The sequence below is a fragment of the Pseudorasbora parva genome, chromosome 17 (genome assembly GCF_024679245.1).
Source record: "Pseudorasbora parva isolate DD20220531a chromosome 17, ASM2467924v1, whole genome shotgun sequence".
In the NCBI taxonomy this organism is placed as follows: Eukaryota; Metazoa; Chordata; class Actinopteri; order Cypriniformes; family Gobionidae; genus Pseudorasbora; species Pseudorasbora parva.
Window position 1 is genome coordinate 29,723,820 of NC_090188.1, and position 15,740 is coordinate 29,739,559.

A 15,740-nucleotide genomic window follows, 5' to 3' on the forward strand; every position below is an offset into this window, starting at 1 on the left:
ATTAACAATACATATTAACTGCCGTTTTCCACACCCTTAAAACAGATCTAACACCTTGCCATGTGTAAACACCATACAATATATAGATACTGGATTTCTTTTTTTCTATTCTGAGTATCATTACAGACTAGTGCTATGCATGTAAAATTATGTCATAAAATTCGAATCCAAATTAGACTCAGCGTAGTTAACGCCGGATGCCCCCTCTTCACACTACTTCACGCTAGCTCCAATTTGAAATGTGACTCGCATTCGGCTCAGCGGGAAGGTAAATCAGAGAACAAGAGCTGCCTGAGTGGATTCTGGGTTCGGCCTCTGCTGCATAATTAAGTGGAGACTTTTTTTCCGAACCTATGTCTGTGATAACATCAGATCTTCAGCTGTCTTCCCTTCTGCACGCTCCTTCGCTCTCTCGCCTGAGTCTTACCCGCTAATGGGGAACTGGCTATTGCATTCAGGTTACATTTTAAGTGTTTCACTCAGGGGAACCGGCAACTGAACCGCCGCATATACGCTGGTTCGTCAATTCGTCAGCTTGTCCTGCCTTGGTGAAGATGCTTCTTCGGCAGCCGAGGCTTCTCGGGGACATCATAACCCTGCTTATCTAGCACACAGTATCTTGTTATTAATTTCACATGTGGAGTGGGGATGAGGAGCAGGGTACCACAACCGTCAACCCTTTCAGATCTGCTGCAGATTTTGACAAGCAATCCTGTTTCAACAGGGGCCTTTTTCTGAGGTTCCTTCCACCAAGAATGTTTGCTTGATTTCTATTCATTAGGCCAGGGCTGCTGGGAAGGGGCAATGACAGCTCTAAGACCCCCTCAGAGGAATCAGACACTGTCTCAAAGAGTCACAGATTTACTCCAGGCTATTATTGGATTAGGTTGGGTTCTTCAGTGGCTCCATTCCTGCCAGCTTGAGGGTCTTCAAGGGAGAGTGAAGCAAAAGTCACGAGTCACGACCCAACCTAACAAGAGATCTGCTCTGAAGGAACACCATGATGTTGGCAACTCACACTTGCTTTCTCGGAGCAAAACAAACCTTGGCACCAAAAAAAAAAAAAAATTACTTGTACTGGAAGAGGCATGTGACTCGTTATGTGACCTTCAAATCAGCTTTTAGAATATAATAAGATTGAAGGAAAGGTTCTGAAGAACATTGACACAAAAATACTGAACATGAACGCTAATATAGCTAGAAGGGAAAATAGAAATTTTTTAAAGACATTTTGGTAACACTTTATTGTACAGTGTCTGTGCTACACGTTACATGTAGTTACAATAGTACTTGCTATAAACCGGGCATAATTGTATGCATCTAAACCAAACCCTAACCCTATAGTAAGTATATGTAGTTATTATTACTTAGTTCTTAAAATGTATAATTACACTGTAACACAGACACCTTAAAAAAAGTGTAACAAAAACGTTGAAAAGGGATGAGTGTTTCACCAGAGTGAAAGTGGCAATGTTATTTTAGTATCATTGATATTCATTGGTATTTTGATTTGGTCTTAATTTTTATATTTTAATTTTTAGTATTGTTGTGCTTTTGTTATTTTCATTAGTTTTTTTAAATATCTAGATATATGTTTTTTTTTAAATAAATGTTTAGTTTTCATTTAGTTTAGTTAGTTTAGTTAGAGAAATGCTTCCTTGGCAACTAGTTATCTAATTTTCAACAATTACCTGCAGTCTGCATGAAGGGAGACATGAGATGTGGATGTTAAAGGCCACACAGAATCGCATACACTACCAGTCAAAACTTTTTGGATGGTAAGATTTTTTCATGTTTTTAAAAGTCTATTCCGCTTTAAAAGTCTATTCCGCTCACCAGTACAGCAAAATATTTTTACAATTGAACTCTTACATACCTCGGGTCTTTCTTGACCCAGGACATCATTCACTACCCCCCCTCCTCATTCCTTTTATAAAGTTACACATCAACATTCTTAGGATTCCTCAATTAATTAATTATAAACAATATAACAAGAAAAAACTAATCAAATTACGTAATCAAATATTAGTGTCACTGTCACTTGATGATGGATCTGCTGAAGAAGCTGTGAGCAATCAAAACATGTATTTTGAAGATGTTGAAAATTATAGTTTTGATAATATGTTTGGGATTGCTGAATGTACTGGGAAATGAGCTCTGACAAGGACAGAGCTCAAGGGTTCAAACTGAACCCTTCCAAATTACAACAAGTAACAAAATCTGCTTTATTTTATTCATCTGTAATTATTACTTTAAAATCAGGAGAGTTTTTTATTATACAGATAGATAAATAACCATTCATGTTAGATGTAGATCCGGGTCGCTAAAGACCCAAATATGTAATAATTATTGGTAAAACATTTACGCATTTAAGGCTTAAAATTACTGTTTTCTATTTGAATATATTTTAAAATGCAATTTATTTCTGTGATGGCAAACTGAATTTTCAGCATCATTACTCCAGTCTTCAGTGTCACATGATCCTTCAGAAATCATTCTAATAGGCTGATTTGCTAATCAATAAATATTTATAACAATATAAACTGTTGTGCATAACAGTTGTGCACAATTTTCAGGATTCTTAATGAAAATATAGCTCTAAAGAACAGCATTTTTTTCTGAAATATAAAGCTTTTGTGAAATTATAAATGTCTATACTGTCATTTTAATCAATTTAATGCATTCTTGCTGAATAAATGTATTAATTGATTTTAGACCTTTCAACAACAACAAAAATCTTATCGACCCAAAACCTTTGCACGGTATTACAATTTTGCAAAAGCTTTCTATCTATGACAGACAATACTGTTTATTTGAACTTTCTATTCTTCAAAGAATTCTAAAAATATATATTTCACAACCGTTTTCAACATTGATAATAATCTTTAATGTTTATTGAGCACTAAATCAGCCTATTAGAATTATTTCTGAAGGATCTTGTGACACTGAAGACTGGAGTAATGATGCTGAAAACTCAGCTTTGCATCTTAGAAATAAATTACTTTTTAAAATATATTCAAATAGTTATTTATTTTACATTTTAATAATACTCCACAATATTATAGTTTTTTTTTTTTTTTTTTTTTTTTGTGTGTGTGTGTATTTGTTACAAAATATATTCAGCCTTGGTTTAAACATTAAAACATCTTGCCGTCCAAAAACTTTTGACCAGTAGTGTCTATATAAGTGCAGGCGCAAACATGTGCCTGCCATTCCTGCTTCAAATGGAAGGCTTGATTGACATGTCAAAAGCAGTCGGCCTTTCCTTTTTTTCCAAGACAGCAAATTTAGGTAGCACAATGAGGACTGTTGACATTGACGAGGCTAAATGTCAGTGCTGCCAAACCCACACATCACCTCTGCTCGTAGCTCGGCAGCATCCGTCGCTCTCTAAAAAGCACCTGTCGTTTCAGTGTTGTGGCCCCAGAAGGCTTAAATAAAGCTCTTTTTTTGCGGTTTTCTTTGCAAGTGTCAATAAAACTGAGCTGCATTTTCACTTAAAAAGGTCTGTACGGTACTTACGGCTACTGCCCAGCTCCTCGAACAGATACTGCACCTTCTCCCACTGAGTGGAGTTCTTGTTGGGTGGAGACTCCAAGGGAACAAACGTCCTGAAACAGAGGTTCATACTTCTCAGTCATAATGCCATTATTTAAACACTACTGTAGTCTATTATCCTCTCACAAGCTGCATTTATTTGATCAAAAATAAAAACAGTAATATTGTAATGACGGACAGACGGACAGACAGACAGACAGACAGACGATAGACGATAGACAGATAGATAGATAGATAGATAGACAGATAGACAGACAGACAGACAGACAGACAGACAGACAGACAGATAGATAGATAGATAGATAGATAGATAGATAGATAGATAGATAGATAGATAGATAGATAGATAGATAGATAGATAGATAGATAGAGACTAAAAACTTGTATGAATATCAACTGTCTGATTCTTTATATTCTTTACCATATTCTTTAAAATATCATCTTTTGTTTTGAGCAGAAGACAGAAATCCATACAGGTTTGTTACAACTGGAGGGGAGTAAATGATGACAGAATTTTCATTTTTGGGTGAACTATCCCTTTAATATGGTCAAAAAGCAAACGCAGACACTTCAAACGAATGAACAAATCAAATAGAATAGAATAATATGCAATTTAATAAAGCAAACATGAATACATGAATATATGATTTCAAATATATTTTGGTTTCTAAAATCTCTGTTATTATGGGTTAGCTTTTGAGTTGTGGGGGCACATCCAATGAAAGTTAATTTCAAATTAGCAATAAAATAGTGCTGTCAAACAATAAATCATTTATGTATTACAACTATGTATATATAAATACACACAAGTGCCATGTATATATTTATTTATTTTTTAAATGTATATATAATGATATAAATTATAATAAATTATATAAATATATACTGTATATACATGCAAATATGTCTTAAATATACACATGCATGTGTGTGTATTTAAATAAACATAATTATAAACAGTGCACACACACATATTATGTAAACACAAACTTGTGTTTTGTATGCAATTAAAATGCTATTAATCATTTGACAGCTCTATAAAATATATAATTTATCATGAGAAAAAAGTATCAAGATTTCCTTAAATGTATTATAAAGCTTTATTGACAACTAGCTGCCACCTGCCAACTCCTCCCCAGACTCATGGCGCAAGCGGGTTGCCAGATTGAGAACACTTAACAGGAACAAGTGTACAATGGAAAGCAACGAATCTTACACTGTAAATTGATCAGGTAATGTACACCTTCACAAAGGCTTTATTGCTGACTCCGAGGCTTTTTAGGTCAGGTCGAATTTGTGATCTCTCACCCAGTTTTGTTTGCTGGCTTTTGTTTCTGTGTTTTCAGCCAACTGGCAACCAGGAGTGTCGGAATATTATTGGGTAAATTGCCAGTGGGTGGGATCGCACAGAAAAAAAAAAAGACATTCTGACATGGAACGCATGTTTTCAAAGTAGGATAACTGGCTGTAGCATTGCTTTTCAGAGAAAACTACTTAACATGTTTCCTAATCTCATCTCAACATACACGTAATTTTTAAGGTACTTAGTGTACTTTTACCCCGAAAAGTAAATAGTTGTCTTGTACATGTATGTATATTTATAATTGGCTGACGACACAAGTGTGCTTACTGTGAACTATCGTGTAGAGATCCATGTACTCAGCTTATGTGTGATGTATCGCCGCAAGCTTTAAAAGCAACCAGGGACACATATGCTCACATTCTGAGCAAATACCTGCAACACTAAGAAAGTGAGTCATTTCCAATGAAGAGAATATCACTTACAAGACAATATTGCATAAGCAAATACCTCAGGCTACGGCTGCTCAGAGAGAAAGAAAAAAAAAAAACTTGTTTTAACCATAAGTTCAGTTTTAATTTTTATGAACTCTGTAATTTATATCCCCATCAATTGTAACTTATGACTCTTGCACCTAATCACTGCTTATTTAAAAAAATATATTGCTGCTGACAACACACCAGGCTAATTTTAAATATGCAAATCAAAGAGCAAAAATGTACATGAGCGTATGAATTTGGAAAACTGGAATGACTATTAAATGTCACTTGTCACTTCTCCAATTAGCAACTTGAGAACATACAGCTAAAAGGGCCTCATTTAAATTACAGCAGATCCAAATGGCTGCAAAATAGGGTCACTTTCATTTTAAATGCAGCCACATCATTCAGCATCACTGGCATTATCTGAGTGAGTTCAATTGACGTGTCACTTTAGAAAAGCTGCGTTGTGCATGAAAATGTCATCTTTTAGGGGTGTCAGTAAATTACGTTGTAAACTCTACGTACAGCAGGATGCGGGTTCATAAATCGACCAAGGACTCGGTTTATGCAAAGGTTCATAAGCGTATCTGACCTCTGCATCCACTCTTTCTGTTGTCTGACATCATCAATTATAGTCCAAAATACTGTCAGCAGCTCTCACAGTATATGTTAAAGTCTATCAGTTACTCTGCAAAGACTAAACCACTAAGTCTTGTGTTCATCTTCATAACGCAAATTACAACAGTTGTAATAAAACCTGACAGTTTTCTGTCCCTCCTTTAAAAGTCCATGCAATCAAATCTTTAAGAGATTCAAAAACATCAAAACAATTATTAAAGCTGCACTATGCCATTTTTCCGTCTGCTAGAGGGCGCCTATTCAAAACAAAGGCGTAGTTTGATGACGGCTAGTTTGAGCGCAGAATCTTGGGACATGTGGTCTTCACCTCACAGCCGGTGGAAAAGAATCGGGATAGGATGCATGTTTATGAATGTGATTATTAACGTTACTGTAGTATGAAGCAGAGCAGGACATAGTGTTGTGGAGCTGAGCAAGGCCGCTGGCGCGACTATTACGCAAACACATGGCTCGAGCAACGGGACTTATTATGACGGGACACAGTCGCAGGCGCCTTTTCCGCTTTTCCGGTCACGAGTATGGTAATGCAGCTCTGCTTATCATATTAGATACATTTAAATGTGTTTAAAATGATGTTATGACGTTACTCTGTGCATTCGCTCAGCGGCTGCTGTGACATGTTCACACTGCTAAGAGAAAATCGCTTCTGCAGAATAAAAACGGAAACCGAGGGCAACACAGATATGACACAATTGACAGACGACTTCCTCAGACATCACAGTTCCTTGGTTAAAATAGCAATTTCCTCACAATTTACCAATAGTTGGAAACATTTGGGATATTGTAAGAATAACTCAACTGAACAAAATATATAACACTGGGCTAGTGTTTTTTGGATGTTTTACTGTAAAAATACTACATAGTGCACCTTTAAAAACAATCCATATAAAAAAAACGGTTTAATCAAAGTCTTTTTAAGAGATAAAGGGACTGTAGCTCCATTCATATGGATTACTTATAGGACGCCTTGTGACCTTTTCGGATTGTCAAAGTTTTGGTTGCATGAACTTTGAATAGAGGAACAGAAACCTCTGAGGATTCATTCAAAATATCTTAGGGGTTTGAAATGACAAGAAGGTGAGAACATTTGTTTTAAATGGACTATCCCTTTAATTTGCACACTGCCAGTTATAAGGATATTGCATTCGATGCTAAATTAAAAGGCTACAGATTAAGTATAAAGCTAAATTTTAGAGAATAATATCTGACTTGACTAAGGACCTGTCTCAAATGTCCTCAAAAGTACCTTTTTGAAACCTGAAAATGACAAATGGGACACTGTATGGTCTCGTGGACTTCACAGACACGCACCAAAGCCCGGCCACATGACTGCAGGACCACATGAAGCCATCCATTTGGGACAGGGCCCATGTGTCTAGCGTTTAGACCAAGTATGGCATTGATCGAGTGCACTTCGGGACATCTCCTCAGGTGTGAGCAAGTGAATTTTACTACAGAGGGTGGGACGGGGCAGATCTCCAATTATAAGCCCCATCCTTAGAACAGACCAATCAAAACAGGCAGACAAAAAGAACTCTCTCCAAATGAACAATCACAAACACGGGAACTTTGCATCTCACCCTGAGAAAAAAGACGATGGAAAAAGCCATCATGACCACCCCATCAGGATCCCTGAGACACAACACTCCTGGTAAAACACTGCTCTGGTTCAAAAGGTAAAATGAACACCAAATTGCTTCTGTCCGAAGTGCCATCCCCACTTTTACATTTGGTCCACGGCATGTCCCTCTTCCCATTTTGCGATCAAAGTAACCCATCCCACTGGGTCTATACGACATGAAGGTGTGATGAAGGTACCCTGCCCCACAGGAACACTATTTAATGGTTGAGAGCACATTAAATTATATGACCTGGTGAGCAGACGTGTTATTCTTGCAGCGGCAAAGAAAATCCATTATGTTTATGCTGCACGAGCACTGCTGAGAACAAAAAGTATAAACTCGAGGTTAAATGGGACAAAGCCACACCATGTATGTGTACACATTTGGTTTTTAGTTCAGTTAACCATCGGACAAGAAACTGTTACATGGCTTGGTCTCGACAATCTTCGGGTTTCAAGATGTCAGATAATGAGACTTTGCCTTTTGAGTTTATTCTTTTATTTTGTGGAAATGGTGAAACATTTTTTTTCAAGATTCTTTAGTAAATAGAAATCTTTTTGAAATAGATTTGAAATAGAAATCTTCTTCTGATTATTGACAATTTAATGCATACTTTCTGAAAAAAAAAAAAAAATTCAAAAAAAAAACTTTTTAAACGGTAGTGTACCAGAATGGAAGAGTTGACAGGGGGTTGAAAATGTGTGAAGTCAGAAGCTGAGTACAAAAAGATCACAAAGAACAGCATTTATATTTGTAATAAACCACACATTATAAAGTAAACAGAATAAATGTTGAGCTCATGTTGATTTCAAGGTACATTTGATGTCGTGCAGTTAATTTTGAGCTCTTTAGAAATTAAAAGTGTAATGCATTGATCTGTTGGCAAAATCCACTGGACTTCTTCAAATTTTTGCTGTCAATCTAAGTTGATTAATAATCATTCATGATATGGTTGGAGCCCTTTGTATTCTAAACTGCCCAGAAATCACAGAAATGTCGTCATATCAGCCTTGATGTGCCCAATCTGGCTATATTTAACTAACAATAGCTTTGGACTGTAACAAAAGCTGGTCAGACTCATTATATGTGCTTTGTCCAACAAAATACATTCCCACAAGATTCTGTACACCAGATGGAGGTTGAAGATGACGACTGAATGATATAATACAAGCTCACATTGATCGGTCCACACATACACAGAATACTATCATCTCACAAAACACACTTACCCAATCAAAAGCAGCGCTGAACACACAATCACAAATCCTATTGTATACTTCAGTGCATTTTTCACTTGCTGTAATGAGAGAATAAAAACACATTTATCAAACTGTATTCATCAAGTCATCAATCCATGATAAATTAAGCTTCATGTAAAGAGGGGCTTTGGGCTGGAGTACTGTACAATTTCATATTTGCGGCACTTAAAAGTAAGGAACACAGTTTCTCTGATGGAGACATTGTGGCTCTACTCCAAAACCTAGTGAGCTAATGCAGTGTCGTAACTGAAATGAAACCCTAAAAGATACTGCTTTAGAACACTCTATACAGACTGCAACTTTCTGCAGCTTATAAACATCCGTCACAGAGAGACTCAACTAATAATAGAGTTCTAATTTTCCTGTTAGCTTGTTGCTATGCGAACAATACATACATATTTGGTAAAATTGTGCATGTTTATCACTTTCCCCACCATTGAAGTCATTTTACGGCTTTCACTGTTATGTGGTAGGGGGCACTATTCCACAAATTCTGAAAGATTACTGAATCTCCTGATCAAAACACATGCAAAGAAGATGCAGAAACAAGCAATATCAAATGTAATGATAAGATGTAAAATAACACAATTATCAACATTAAACAGCATATAAATCAAAATTGGTGAACGTTACAGAACCCAATTTGAGCAACAGGACTGCAAGTTTTAAGGGAGTTGATGGACTCAATCTACTTATTTTACCATCTATGTTTTGACCATCTATGTATTATTGTAGTTATCAATAAAATAAAAGAGGCTAGAATAAAACGTATTTTGTTTAAAATCATAAGGGCTGTCGTTTCTTTTGATATACTGCATGTTCAAATATTCATACATAAAAATATTCTGGGGACTATGTTTTTGTAATGCTCCAAAAACGCTGACGGTGACTGGAAACTTTAAATAAAATAAAAAAGTGGCGGGAAAAGAGATAATTAACTATTCTATTGCTACTTTTAAAAAGTAATTAATATAATATAATTAATATAATGTAATGTAATGTAATGTAATGTAATGTAATGTAATATGCCCAATAGTTTTTGGAATGCAGCAACTTCTGACTGTTTCAAAGGAAAATAAGTGGAAAGTTTAGAAAGAGATCTAAATAACTTCTACAAGATTGTAGAAGCTCCTCAGCATTTAATGTTCCACATCACTGTGGTGTCCTTAGAGAAAATATTTTAATATTTGCAGCAGGCAGCATTATAGCGAGAGGGATATGTTTTTGTCACTTTTTCACCTCACTGCAGTCAAACCTCTTGCATGAAGTGTGGGTAAACTCACTGGGTTATTATGAATTAACTGCCATAACTGTAATCAGGCAAATATCACTTAGCTATACCTCAAGGGCATTTCTGTTGATATGATTAATGCTAAATGTTTTAACCGCAGACAGCAAGCCTTGCTTTACATACGGGTAGAGTACATACTATTTATTGAGTTCAAATAGCTTAACATGGCTCTTTTCCCACCTAGTTTTTTATTTTGCGTGTGAATTATCCCTGTAAGGCTGAAAAGGTGATCTGTTTCAGAGTGCATGAGTGTACTAGATAGACAGGAAGGAGTGTCAGGTTTACCAAGCACTTGTTGATGTTGTCTTCATCTTTCTCCTCGTAGTAGAAATACACAAAGGGGATCCAGAGGAAGACGCAGAACAGAATGATGGAATACAGAGCTGCGAAAGAAAAAAGATGGGCAGTTAAATACCTTAAGCACAATCAAAAAAACAGTATCCACATTACACAGAACATTACTCATGATGTATGTTGATGTCACATGGTCAATGACATGGCACTCATTTAATTATTTAATTCACTCACAAAACTATTTAATTTGCACACTTGACAACATATGTCTTTTCTATATGAGTTTTTTTTCTAAATAAATTGATAGTCAAAAAGTAAAAAATGTCAAGGTTACATGAAACTGTAAAAACAAAAGTTAAAAAAGTGTAAATAATGGGCTACAAATCTATCACCATATTTTTTTTAAAAGAATAAGAAAAGTGATGTGCTTTCTTTCTTTCTTTCTTTCTTTCTTTCTTTCTTTCTTTCTTTCTTTCTTTCTTTCTTTCTTTCTTTCTTTCTCTTTTTGAGAAACCAACATAAATTTAAATAAACAGCAAAGACCCAATTTCTAATTATGCACTTTAAAATACTTAATACATAAATTCAAGAAAATATTAGGATTTTATAGCAGTTCTATAAATGGGCTTTATAAATGATCTAAAGCAAAGTTTGAATACACATTACATATACAACGTATATACTACATGAAAACATGAAAAAAATTGACTAAAGAGTATGAACAAAAAATCAAGATTGATATCAGTGTCATTACAAGTAAAGATTCCTAGAAACCAATAAACCTCCCACATGATGAGTCCTAAGCCCCAAGTGCAGACAAGCTGAATTAATCAAGTTAAAAGAGCAAAGATCACTGATATTGCAACAGTTTACGTAACAGACTGTGACAGGCAGAGAAAGTGATTTTGTTGATTCCACTCTTTCCCTGTCATGCAACGAATTAAAATCGTCAGCTTGGCCTATTTCAGTCCTGAAGCGGATCACACAGTTTTGTGACCTTGTAAATTGTCATTTTCACTTCTCATGTAGGTTACTCAGCTGATATAGCCGATATGAATAACACAACTCTTCTTTAGTTTAGAAAATGTGTCATCCCAGAGCCCTGGTGATATGTTTGTATACATGAACGGAATAGATTACTATAGCTGTACAGATGGAGAAACAAAAAATCTGGAGTACACCAGACACAATATCACACAGCATCCCGGACATCTTTCTCTATATAGAAACAGGTCTGTAATCACACATACTGTATCCCATACTGGCAACACACCATGAATGCTTGCAATGACCTTCTGTGAGTGCAAAAAAATGATCCATCATTCTGTCCACGGTCATGTAGGACAAAAAGCTCATTTCCACGAACATGTAAACATGCTCTGCACACATCAGTCAGTTGTGTACATGTGTGTTCATTTGATAAATGTTTATTTTTAAAAGATAAACGTGTAAAAGGAACGCAGAGTGCGCTTCTCTCGGGCAAAACGCAGGCGTTTTTTTAACAGCAGGCGAGGAGAAAAACTGAGCAGCCGCAACATTTCAAAATAAAAACATAATGGGATGAAAACGGTTATTGTTATTGTTTCATGAGCCCTGCGGCTGATTTTGCCAGCTGTTCGGGTGCGTTTTAAAACTTAATTTTTTGATTGCTGCACTTTTTCTGGATTACTGTGAGGGATTTGCTCATAGAACTCTGCGAGTTCAGTGGATAAAAAGCCGCTCATACAGATAAACTCTGCACTCTCACACACTCTCGCCACAATTTACCTTGTTCCATCCGAGCATCGCTCAATTCCATGTGATTAAAGCATTTCTCATGGTTTTGAATAGTGTAAATCTTTCAAGGGGTTTAAACCATCCGGTATCCTGACAGAAATCCCCCACCGTTTGTGTTTTTAAGGCAAAGCCCATGCATCAAACTCTAGACCGATCCAACGCACCCGGAATCCATTTGCTGCAATTAGAAATACAATAACAATTTAAATCGTGTCTGTCAAGAATGTCTGGTTGGGCTAATTAGCATGTTTGCTAAGGAAAGCATATAGCTCTTATACTTAGGATCTACAATCATTCATGTAAGTTTAGGCTATAGACATAGGTGACACCTCAAACCGTGCAGCTTGTCAAACTAGAGATTATCAGTTTGATCAGTAATTTTAATGATGTTCATACTTTTCTACCGAATTGGTTATTGATTTAAACCATTCAGACTGCAACAAAAATGCATATACGTATGTAATCTGGTTGTTAGGTCTGACGTCACGTGCCAGCACTTCCGAGCCCAAACGCTCTATCTATACCACTAGAAAAATTACAAACGGTGCTAATATACACACACAATATCGTGTAATACTACAAAAAAAAGGTAAAATCATAAAATTTTCTCCATACCAAAATTCCAGATGGCCAGACTGTGATTCATCTTTTATAAATCGTTAAAATATTAATGTCTGTCACGCTGTGACCATAGAGACTGTTGTGTAGACTGTAAGTATTAAAAATGTTCAACTTTTTTCAATGTTTGATGTTTAATATGAAAAAAATAGCGCTCATAAACGGGCGCTGATGGCATTCTCAAGTGAAACAAGTTGAGGCTTGGATCTAGAAATGGATTCCTTACGCCACGACTTAACAAGCGGATAGCATACATAAATAAACACAATTTCTGCATATCGGTTAAAACCACATTTTTGACCAACTCAAACAAAGAAAAAGGGATAGTTCACCCAAAAATGAAAAGTCTGTCATCATTTACTCACCCTCAAAAGAAGATATTTTGAAGAATGTTGGTAACCAAACAGTTGATGGGCCCCATTGACTTCCATAGTATTTTTTTCCATACTATGAAAGTTACACATATTCTTTAAAATATCTTCTTTTTTTGTGTTCAGTGAAGAATTCATACAGGTTTGGATGGATGGATGGATGGATGGATGGATGGACGGATAGATCCATGCAGGGACCATACCACCCCCCCCCCCCCCCCACACACACACACACACACCCCGCGCTGATGGTAAATGCCTCCATAATTTGTCTGTATGGCAGATTCTGTGCGAGCGAAACAGCTCTAACATGCAGTACGATAACACCACTAGGCATTATAAATTCAAGGGAAGGTGAGGAGCAGACACTTATACAGGGGCTACAAAGCTATTTTAGGCTGGAGGGGGGGTTATCTACAGCTAATGGATGTCTCTGAAGACAGGCCTAGTAAACCCAAAATAACTTGCGACCGAGAAACGCTTGGCTGAACGCTTACTTGAGGTGATAACGTGATTCATTAGCATGATTCAGAATGTGAAGCCAAACAAAAAAAAAGATAGTAATCAGACAATCACGACCACGGTGGGACCTCGGTATATAGGTTACTCACGGCTTAGATGTGTCTTTTAACGAGATAAATCCCTCCCAATCATTCCAAAGAGTTGTATTTAAGACAAACAAAGCAGGCAAAAAGTAAAGCAATCCTATGTCCCTCCTCACAAACCACATTGCACATCTTTGTTAATAACGCACTTCCTGTAGTGCACTGAAGTACCGAGAGCATACTGGTTAAATACACAACATGCTGTGGAAAATGAGGGCCAGTAAATGTGAAAGTGAAATGTCAACGTTTCAATGACAGCAATTACAGCTCCCAGTGAGATAATGCCTGCTTTGTTTCATTCTATTGTTTTATAAAGGCTGCATGAAACATTCATCTTGAATTACACTTCATATTTCATTTTGAACTGTAAATGCTTCTGTGTCCAACCACAGGCATCTTCTCTGAGAAGGTTTCACCATGCAAACTGTCTGGTTGTTGGAGAACAAATATACCCCACCACTCAAAAGTCTGAAAAAAGTATGCTCTTATACTCACCAAGGCTGAATTTCAAGGCTCAACACTAAGGATTTTTCTACTGGCTCAGTTGACACCTATCGCATCTTCTTGCACTTGAATGGTTTAAAATCACTTGGCAGTTTAAAATGACAATTAGTCGACTAATCACATATTTAAATTAATTCAAATACTTAAATATAATGGGAATACTAAACCATAATGAGTCATTAATACAGGCATTATGCTTAGATATATTTCCCATGTCTGTGAGGCTAGTAGCCGAGACGGCAGAAAGTGTGCAGTTTGCTTGCTTTATTTTACAAAAATTATTTCATTGTTATTTTAAGTTTACACAAATACAAGTACTCTTTACAGTTTTAAATTTACGAGTTTATCCGTATGAACAAAAATGTATTGGGAGTATGGAGCATTTTAAGTTATATCAAAAAAGGAAAGCAAGTGATCAAGCTGGCGACTCCATGTCATACAGTGAGCATCATTCCACACACAAACACTTGGATACGTGCCAAACAATAGAACACATTTATCTAGGTTAATGCTGTAGTCATTGTAAAGTGGTCATGTAAAGTTGCTACTCCTTACATGTTTCAAATGGTCATATTTTAGGTAGATGATAGGCGAACATTTGGATTTCCGACATACGCAATGTTAAAGGGTTACTTCAGCGATTAGCATATGGCCTTGTATCAGTAGAAACCCTGAAGTATATTCAAATGATTGAGCTTTCCCCCTTCATATCCCCCTGAGACAAACGATTTATGCATTTTATTTCTGGAAAAAATCCTACTATGATGCAAAAAAATGACGATATTTGCATCATAGGAGGAATGTTTGGTAAAGGCTAAAGACTACAGCCAGTAGAGGGAGCCATTTCCGCATGTTTTGAAGTTGCGCATGGGGGATGGGAGATCACACTCAGAGCTCAGCTCGCAGCTACAGGCACTCATTTAATTTCTATTAAAGGTAGGCTTGCAAAGGCATGAACTGAAACGCGCCAGACTGAACTAGCGTTGTGAATGTTTGCCGCGAGTGTAGTCTCAGCTTATCAGCTCATTTATCTGACTCCTGCAGTTAGTGCGCAGTGATGTGATACTCGCGCGGTGACTCACTCATTATATTGAACAGACACGTTCAGTTTTTAATTGTAGTGTCTTCAACTCAGTCACAGTAATCATTTGGTGGCTTTGGGAATGGCCTCACAGGGCAGCGAAGCATTCTGGGAATTGTAGTATTTCATCCCCATGAGACAAAAATACATTTTCTGTCTTTTCTCAGTCTAGAAAGCACCAAATTCAATGTCCCATTTCTACTACATTGATGACTCAGTTTAAATACAGATTCATCTTCCCAGCGCTGAAGTACTACCCCTTTAACAATCTGTCCCTCATGGGTGCGTGACTTCGCCATGAGTTTTTTTTTTTTCCGCGACCAAACAACTAATACATTTA

General features: G+C 36.6%; 1 protein-coding gene across 1 annotated transcript in view; it reads right to left on the reverse strand.

Moving 5' to 3' along the window:
• Positions 1-15,740, reverse strand: part of lmbrd1 (LMBR1 domain containing 1) — a 121,275-nt gene that overhangs the window by 68,575 nt on the left and 36,960 nt on the right. The window contains exons 4-6 of the mRNA XM_067422104.1: positions 10,437-10,534; positions 8,831-8,898; positions 3,523-3,611 (exon numbers count right to left, since the gene is read on the reverse strand). Of these exons, the coding sequence (XP_067278205.1) occupies positions 3,523-3,611; positions 8,831-8,898; positions 10,437-10,534 (255 nt within the window). The remainder of the gene's footprint in view (positions 1-3,522; positions 3,612-8,830; positions 8,899-10,436; positions 10,535-15,740) is intronic.